This window comes from Hydra vulgaris, chromosome 01 (assembly GCF_038396675.1).
Source record: "Hydra vulgaris chromosome 01, alternate assembly HydraT2T_AEP".
Classification (NCBI taxonomy): domain Eukaryota; kingdom Metazoa; phylum Cnidaria; class Hydrozoa; order Anthoathecata; family Hydridae; genus Hydra; species Hydra vulgaris.
The window spans coordinates 26802186-26812500 of record NC_088920.1 but is presented as its reverse complement, the minus strand read 5'-3'; the positions used below and the strand labels follow the sequence as shown (position 1 = coordinate 26812500).

Below are 10315 nucleotides of genomic sequence, written 5' to 3'. Positions count from 1 at the left end.
TTTAATAGCTATATTCAGGTATTCGTTTAATTTACTAATAAACACAATTTTATTATGCAATTAAATACAATTTCGCTAGTCTAAAAGAGGTTGATAAATCATTTGTCAAATGTTATCTAACTTCTTGTTTATATTTGTCAAGTTTCTTTGAAAGCATCATGCTTAGCATGTATGTTGTTTATGCAACAGAGTATTATTTTATTTATAGAATAAAAATTCAGTGGTAAGTTATAAAACATCATAGTATTATTATGTGCCTCATTATTTACCTCTGAAATTAGTCTCACAAAGAGCAAGCATTTCTGGTGAATTTTGGAAAAACTAAGATCCAACTGATGGAAAGTAAGTTCAAAGACCACAAATATTTGTTAAAGAAAAAAAAAGCACAATTAAATATGGCTGTTGTGTTTTTAAAACCTACAGTTTAGCATTTAAGCAGTTTAACTGTTTTATCTTTATAAACTAATCATTATACTAGTGTGGAGGTATAAATAGTATATTAGTATAGAGCATTTATCAAATGGCACCAAAGAGGAATCATGTTTTTAGGCAGCAACTTGAAGAATTAATTACTAGAATGTCTGAATTAAAGACATTAAAAATTTAGCTAATATTAATAATTTAGAGGGCAAAAACATTTTGTTAACAACAAGAGTTAAAATATTAGAAGAAAAAAAAAAAAGACAGTGTTTTGAATTGAGCAAATTATTTAATAAAATAGCAATAAATCCTCAGAAGAGATAAAGCTTTCACACAAAAGTTATTATAGATTTAATGAAAGACGGAGTTAAAAGATATGAAAATGCTATTGTTTTTGGTGCACAAAATTTAACTGATTTATTTATATTTGATGCTGCAAATAAAAAACAATTTGATGAGAAGATTCTTAAAAGTTTTATTGTGAAATAAAAATTATTGTGAAATAAAAATTATTGTGAAATAAAAATTATTGTGAAATAAAAATTATTGTGAAATAAAAATTATTGTGAAATAAAAATTATTGTGAAATAAAAATTATTGTGAAATAAAAATTATTGTGAAATAAAAATTATTGTGAAATAAAAATTATTGTGAAATAAAAATTATTGTGAAATAAAAATTATTATGAAATAAAAATTATTGTGAAATAAAAATTATTGTGAAATAAAAATTATTGTGAAATAAAAATTATTGTGAAATAAAAATTATTGTGAAATAAAAATTATTGTGAAATAAAAATTATTGTGAAATAAAAATTAACAAAAATAAAAGGAATTTATTAAATTAAAAAATAAAAAATAAAACATCAATAGAAACAAGTAGCATACTTGTTGCTTGAATTACCTAACAGTTCAGATAAATTTAGCATACTAAAAGCTGCCAATCAATTAAAAGATTATGAAAATTTCAAAAAAGTTTTGATTTATCCAGATTAGAATGAATTAAAAAAAAAAAATTACAAAAAGCTACGTTTTGAAAAGCATTCAATTAAATAAAGAATTAACTTCAAAAGGGGAATTAAACAAATCCTTTCCATTTGGAATCAAGAATAATGAAGTTAAAAAAATCAGAGTAAAATAGCCAAATAAAAAACCAAAATGAACTTTCAAATTTAAACTTTCAAAAATTGAACTTACAAGTAAACCTATGTTGAATTTTTTTTAAACTATGTTAAAAAAAATTGTATTTCTCTAAATAAAAAAAATCAATTAAGCAACATAAAATGTTGGTATACAAATGCAACTTCTATTAACAACCCAGTCAAATTGTCTCTTTTAACTTATTAAAAGAAATAATTTGACTGGGCAAAGTTATTACATCAAATATTTATGTTATAATGGAATGTTATAATGCGAAACTTGGTTTCACTCTGGTACATATTTAGACTTAACTGGCTACAATATATATATATAGGAGACCGTAATGATAGCAAAAGAGGGGTGCATTTGTATTTTTATTGAAAAAACTATTGAATTTCAGAAATTTTAAATACCATATTTTATAAAGTACTTTATTTTATTAACGTTATTTGGTATAAAATAAAAGTAGCAAGTAGAACAATTTTTTCGGGATGCCACCAAGTAGGCCACCAAGTAAATAAATATAGGCCACCAAGTAGACCACCAAACGCAACAGCAGAACTAAATAAGCAGTAAATGATGTCATTTATGTAGCAATACAATTAGTAAAAACGTCGAAAAGAAGCAGATTGTCTTCTAACTAATGGAGATTTTAATTTACCTAAAATTAAATGAAACTAATATGGTTTTAGTGAGCATTTGTCTGAAAGTATATTTGAAAATGGTTTTGTTACAACATTAAACAAATGTTTCCTATTTCAAATGGTATTTAATCCAATGTTTCAACTAAACAAGATTAAAAAGGAAAACATTATAGACTTGGTTATAATTGATAAAAACAGAATCCCTGAAATAAGATAGGAAACTTTATTGGGCGATTCAAATAGATGTCATGATATATATGTATTGATATATGATTTTATATTAAAGATATAAGACTATCCATTCAAATATAACTAATAAAAAATTTTTAGACAGAAAATCTAATTTCACAATGTCACAATTTTATAATGAAGTTAATTTGCAAACATTGTTTTTAAACAAAAATTCTAATATTATAAACTGTTTATTGAAACCTATAACAAATCAGTTGCAAATTTTGTACCATCAATAAAAGTTTGTACAAAGTTTGGCCCACTATGGCTAACAAGAAAATTAAAGAAAGAAATCAATTTAAAAAAGAAACTATATATAATACAATGTATAAAGTGTAAAAAACTGATTGATGATGCAACGTTAATTATATTAAAAAAATGCAGTGCTGCTCTACCATACCCACTTTCTTTAACTTTCACAAAAAGTTACAGTAATGCAAATACTTCTGACAAATGAAAAATAGCAAATGTGACACCTATTTTCAAGAAAGTAGTAAAATAGATCCGACAAATCACAGGCCAATTCTATTACATCAGTTGTTTGCTGAACGCTTGAAAGAATTATTTGTGATAAAATGTTGCATCACCTTCTATAAAATAATCTCATTAAAAAAAATCAACACAACTTTGTTTTTTATAAATCTTGTATAACCAATTTACTTTTAGAAACAATTGATGAAATAAAGAACTAAACAATAATTTTGACTTAGCAAAAGCCTTTGATACCACACCTAAAACTAATGCACAAAATTCAAAACTCTTCAATGAAAATAAAATTTAACAATTTTTTATCTGATAGAAGACCAAGAGTGGTTTTGGGTCAGCATACATTAAAGTTGAAAGAAGTTTTAAGCCAAGTTACTCAGGGTTCAATTTTGTTGGCTATGTATTTTGATTAATGGGCAGATGTTAAAGTATGTGTTTTAATGGAAAAAAATGCAAGGTTATACACTTTAAAAAAAAAATTCAAGTATTTTATGACAAACGTCAATACTACTAATGAACTGATAGAACAAAAAGGAACTAAAATAAAAAATGATTTGGGTATCTTTATAACAAATAAGTTAAAATGGTCCAAGTAATAAAAGCAGAAAAAAAAATGCAAACAAAACTTTGGGTATAGTTTATAGAGCTTTTAGGAATTTGGATGTTCCAACCAGGAAAATGTTTTATACATCGCTTGTGAGACCACATTTGGAACATGCTGTTTTGATTTGGAATCCTTACCAAAAACAAGATATAAACCATTTAGAAGAAGTTCAAAAAAGAGCAACCAAAACGGTTCCTTCTTTAAAAAAATTGAAATATGAGAAAAGACTCTGACTGAAGACTGAAGAACTTGGAGATTCCTAACACAAATACTCAGAATAGTAAATAGTTGTGACAAAGTTTTGTTACAAAAACATTTTTTTTTTCCACAAGTATCGGACAGTAAAAAGAGTAAAAATAACAGCTTTAGGTTAACTAGAGATACTCCAAAATGTAAGGCAAAATATTTTTTATATACTGAGTATTAGGGTATTTCGATTTTTTTTTTTTTCAATTTCAAAAATGGCAAGGTTAATTTTGGTGAAGAATTTTATGGAAAACCGAATCTGCAAAAAAAATAAATAATTTAAATGAGTGGGTCAGCGCTGTTTTGAATGGAAAAATGACTAAATTGTGGCTAATTAACAGGGCAAAACCATAAGTAAAAATTTTTTTGATTAACACAATAATTGTTATATTGAATTTGAAGAAAATTGAATTTTTAGTTCAAAAAGTCGTAAAAATTAACACAGAAAAGGAGTTTTAGTTAAGAGTATTTTTAAAAAAATCAGGCACTTTTTTCATATTTTAGACAAAAAATGTTTCGGTAAAGTGTTGTTTTTTTCTTTTTTTTATCAAACTTTAAAAGTAAGGGGAGTTCATTTTTATGGGGATTTTTATAGGGAATCTGAATCTGAAAAAATAAATAAAGAGAAAATGTGTCTTGTAGGTGGGAACACTTAGATTTTAACAAAAAAATGACTAAAATATGAATAATTAAAGAGAAAAAATTATAAATTAATGAAAAATTTTTTTTTTTAAATTTGTACTAAACTCAATATATAACATGTGATAACTAAAAATCTGGAAAAAGTTAGTGTAAATATAAAAACACAAAGGAAAAATTATAAATAATTGCAATCACATCTATTTTGTTGCAAATTTAATTCTTTAAATGTATTATTAAAAAATAATTTATTTAGGAATAATTAAAAATGAAAAAAAAAAGCTTATAACAGAGACTCCCTTAGAAAACGAGTGTACGGATTTTTGGACTTGCATCCGGATGACAACAAAAACTTTATTGTAAATCATTTTCAAATGGAGAACATACCAAAATCTACTATTTATAATATACTTAAAAGAAAGGGGAACAATATAGGACCAGAAAGAAAAGTCGGAAGTGGTCGCCAAGCAATAAAGATGCCTGCAAAAGAGATAAAGCGCCTTAAAAAATCGATTGATCAAAAGGATGGTATTTCGCAGCGTGGCCTTGCAAAGCAATTTCATGTATCACAACCGTACATATGCAAAATTATTCACCAAAAAACTAGCATTTGTTATAAACAAAAAACTAAAACACCAAAAAGAACACTGGCTCAAAAAGCAGCTGTTTGTTCAAAGTGCCGCAGGTTGGTTTCGATTTTTCGGAAAAAAATTGTTATTATTGATGTATTTCTATTTGATTCTATTTGATTAAAAATTGTTATTATTATCGTATTTCTATTTGAGCAACACTAATATTTCTGGAAATGCTGGATTTTACTCTTCTGACATAAATGCCGCATCAAATGATGTAAGGTTAAAAAGAAAAGACAAATTTGAGCCAAAATTACTTGTTTGGATTGCCTTCTCTACAAAGGGAATCTCTCAGCAGTACATTGCTCCGCCAGGCCAAGCAGTCAATGAAGATGTGTATATTTCAAAATGTCTTGTTAGATTGGAGAAATTCATTGAAAAATATCATACAAATGACAATATTGTTTTTTGGTCTGATCTAGCTTCATCGCATTATTCATGTAAAGTACAAAGTTATCTTAAAGCAAAAAATATTGAATTTGTACCAAAAGAGCATAATCCTGCTAATGTGCTAATAAAAAACTGGCAAGCTGAAAACCTAGACAAACTTAAAAAGCGGATAGAGTTTTCAATTAAAAAAATCGATTGTGTACATCGGCTTGCTGCCACCACATTTACAAGAGTAGACACTGTTTGTTGTCATGGCATGAAAAACTTATAAATCTATTTATTTTTATCATTTAGATGTTTTTTGTTATTATACTTTTTAAATTGTTAAAAAAGATGACTCCATTAAAAAGTTATACCATTTCTAATTTTGTCCAGATTTTTAATTATCATATGTTGAACTTTATGAAAATGTCACATTTTAAAAAATTAAAAAGTCAACTTATTAAAAATTTTTTAATGACTAAATTATTTTGAATGTTTAATATAGGTTACAGAGACTTGTACAAAAACTTTTTAAAAATTTTGTAATAAGTTATTATATTCTTGTAATTGTATAAAAAAGAAACCTGCTTAATGCGATGTTTGATAGATTGGGAATGGCATGGCCGAGTTGGAACAACCATAGGCTCGTGAAAATATTTTCTGACTTCATGGGTTTTGAAGCTTGTGGTAAGTAGTGGTTGGTATATCTTTCCACTCAATTTGATTGGTCAATTTATCAGCATCAGTATTTATGAATGGGGTTTTGCGAATTCTTACTGAAACTCCCAAACTGAGTATTATCATCCTTTCTAATTTCTAGCAACTCCTAACTTTCATTTCTCTTCATTTTCGGGTTGCAAAAGAGTCTGAATAATGCATTCACTAAATGAAAACCATGCAGATTTCTTTACAGTTTTCATTCTATTGCAATAACCTTTTTTTATATTTTAGTTGTTTCAATTGGAATAAAATATGCTAAGGTCCATCTAACAAGGAGCGTTTTACCTCTATTTAAAACCAGCAAGGAAAATACACACCAACTATAAATTCAATAATAAGATGTAGATTTCTGAGATTTTTTTCTGTTAGAAAATGAATCGAAAACCACAGTCTACAAAAATGATTGGCTGTAGTGAGCCATCTGGAGTGAGAAATAGGACCTATTTCAAGGTTTATAAATTTTCAAGTAACACTCCGATCTTATTGCTGTTACAATTCTGTGTTTGTAAGCCTGATCAGCCAAAAGATCAATTAATATTTTGTCTGGCAAAACAATAAGTGGTTCTCCTAAAGTCACTTTTTCAAAGTTTTTGTTTGCATGTTTGCATTAAAGAGACCTTTACATATTTATTCCAATTAAATTCCTTGTGAAAAAACATATTCCCATGACAAGCAAGTAGAATATATAAGAGCATAAGAAATCAGTAGTGGTTTTATGAGCACAAACAATTCTAAGTATAATTTACCTAGACTCACAAATTTTAGGCAAAATTTATAAACTATTGATTGTTAATTATATGTAAATTTTAATAAAGATATCAGTATTATATAATATGTATTATAAAATGTATTAGTATATAATATACTGTTTGTTATAACAAAAGTGTTTGACTAACTATTAGTTAATTATTTTTAACAAAATATGTTTCAACATTGTATATATTTAGTTTATTAAATATTAAAAAAATTTTTTTTTTTAATTAATTTATAATTTTTTCTCTTTAATTATTCATTTTTTAGTCATTTTTTTTTGAAACCTAAGCGTTCCCACCAACAAGACACATTTTATCTTTATTTATTTTTTCAGATTCAGATTCCCTATAAAAATCCCCATAAAAATGAACTCCCCTTACTTTTAAAGTTTGATAAAAATAGGAAATAAACAACACACTTTACCATAACACTTTTTGTCTAAAATATGAAAAAAGTGCCTGATTTTTGTAAAAATACTCTTAACTCCTTTTCTGTGTTAATTTTTACGACTTTTTGAACTAAAAATTCAATTTTCTTAAAGTTCAATAATTATTGAGTTGATCAAAAATTAATTTTTTTTTTTTTTTTACTTATGGTTTTGCCCTGTTAATTAGCCACAATTTAGTCATTTTTCCATTCAAAACAGCGCTGACCCACCCAGCAAGACATAATTAAAAAAATTGTTTTTTGCAGATTCGGAACCTCCATAAAATTCTTCACCAAAATTAACCTTGCCATTTTTGAAATTGAAAAAAAAAATAATTTGAAAATAATTTGAACTACGAAACTATCAATATGGAAACTTTAAACTTGTTCAAAAACAAAATTGACAGAAGAAATTTTAACTGTTATAGAGTTATCCTTCAGTCTTTTCAGTTCAAGTCTTTAGTTTTTTTGGTAATTACTCTCTGTGTAATTTTTTGTAATTTTAATAATAATAACAGCAACAACAACAATAATAATAACAATATAAAATCAAATATGTATAAACAGTTAGATGGTTGGACTGGTTTTTTATGTTTTATATTTTGATTACTTTAAGCATGGCGTAAATTAAAAAAGAATTTGACTCATTGATAGATGAAGCACAGCATTTCAAACAATAAGCTGTGCAGTTGTCTCAGTACTGCAAATCAACCCAAGTCATAATTTAGGGCTTTTTATTTAGCCTCGATAGTGCACAATAAAAGCATTCACATGGAAACCATCCATGCTCAGCACGACACTTATTAATCTAGTATTTTACAGGTGTTGATGGAATCAGCCTCTTTGAGAGCTACCACAGAGTTTGGGAAGCCTTACTACCAGCCAACCTCAGAACCATTTAACTGAGATTTAGAGCTGTACCCTAGGAGATAAAAAAAAGAGCTGCATAGCCACTATCAAAAAGGCACAAGTATAATCAATGAGTAGAGCAAGAAAGATCCAGCATTCTTTATTCTGGGCAGGAAACAATGTAACACTGAATTACATCTACGCCAGCCTAATAGATAAGGAAGGGAGGCAAAGCTGAATAACAAAACTATTCTAATTCTATTAACAGAATTATGCTTATTACTAAAGTCTTTGCCTAGGAGGCCTTCTACAAGACAGTAGCTGAATGCAGTTAACATCTGCCCAAAATTGAGTATTTTTATCAAGACACTATAGCCTTTCCTCATCCTTGAGTTAACATCTGCCCAAAATGAGTATTTTTATCAAAATAACATTTCTAGACTTTATTCAACTAAGTGTCCAAAAAAGGCGGAGTTTTAATTTAAAGTTCATTTCTCTTGGCCATTGCCTCAAAAAAGCAAACCTTACAAGGCAGCAGAGCATGGTATAAGAAGTACTGGGTTACATGATACTAGTAGCAAGGTCATAATGATGATCCTAAACCTATCCTTACCCAGAGTAGTTAAAAGAAGTTGTTTCTTCTATTAAAAGAAGTTACTTCCAGTACTTTAAAACATTGATGGGGATATTTTAGAAATGTATTCAGAATATTATTACATCTAACAGAATACTAGAGATAAAGATGAGTGTAAATTTTATAGTTTAGGTCACTAGTTAATAACTGAGCTCATGCTGCATCAGAGATTATATTTAAAATATTACAGAACATAAACATAAATATAGTAAGTTTTTTCTTTTTAAAAGCTTCAAAAGCAATTCAAAACTAGCTGTTGAATATTTATTTGATGACAACTCTTAATATGTTTGATATATAAACTGATAGCATAACATTGGTTAATATATTAATGTTGAATAATAGAAGTAATTTACCCAGGGGCAATTATACCAGGTGTGGGGTCTACCATGCCAATATTGCCAATGCATATCAGAAGTTTTTTTTAAGTAATAAGTAAAAATACATAAAAAAAAAGATTAAAATATTCGAAAAAAGGTTATATTATAGTTGAGACAGAGGAAAAAATTTTACTTTAAGAGAAAATGAAGTAAATAATGGGGCAAAAAAATATAATATGGGGTAAAAAAATATAATATGGGATAAAAAATATATAATATGGGGTAAAAAAATATGAAAGAGGGTTAAAAAAATTAAAATATGGGGTAAAAAAATGTAATATGGGGTGCCATAAACATTGAATAAAAAATACTTGTTTCTTTAGTGTCTTATTTTATTTTTAACTGTATTCAAACACAGTAAAGAAAAAGAACTTATTTTCATAAAAATTTTATTAAAAATATTACTCTTCAACTTTGCAACACAACCTTAAAAGCAAGGTGCATAGTGAAACAAGTTAAACATAGTACTACCAAGAATGTGTTTAGGGCTTATTTTATCATGAAAAGCAACAAATTAAAATTTGTGATGCAAGAACTTTTGATTGTGTTCCTTATATAACCATGTTACTGAGATATCTATACTATAACAATTTATAAGTTATTATTAAATAACTTTAAACTTTTTGCAATAAAATAACTTTCTATTTAACAAAAAACAACTTATTTTACTTAAAACCTTTACTCAGAATTAACTTTAACCTGCAGTGCATAAGAAATAGATAGGCCAACCATTCCAGGTGTTAACCTTTCTCGTTGACTAATACAAATCATTGCTGTACAAAAAGTAATAAGATTGCCACATGTTTCTAACAAAAGTTCCAACCATCTGAAGTAAAAATAAACTTGATTTTACATAATAATACTTTATTCATTTTTATCATTTATTACCTTTTTATTTATCTTTCCTTTTTTTACTTAAACTTTTAATATTATTGACTAAGATTATCTTTTATGTTAACCTAATTTTATGTTTACTATTTTATCATTTTTGTTTTATCATTTTATTATTCATATTTATTATTTTTGGTTTTGCTTTAAAATATTGTTTTTTCTTGCTTGTTTATATATGTTTGCTATATATTTGCTTGCTTTTATCTTGTTATGTTTATGGCTTCATGATAATCATTTGCATTATTTGTT

General features: G+C 26.5%; 1 protein-coding gene across 2 annotated transcripts in view; it reads right to left on the bottom strand.

Moving 5' to 3' along the window:
• The window catches only part of LOC100203006 (multidrug resistance-associated protein 1), a 111912-nt gene that overhangs the window by 25151 nt on the left and 76446 nt on the right, over positions 1 to 10315 (bottom strand). For both annotated transcript variants that reach the window (XM_065787787.1, XM_065787788.1), the window contains one exon: positions 9875 to 10001. In XM_065787787.1, coding sequence (XP_065643859.1) covers positions 9875 to 10001 — 127 coding nt within the window. The remainder of the gene's footprint in view (positions 1 to 9874; positions 10002 to 10315) is intronic.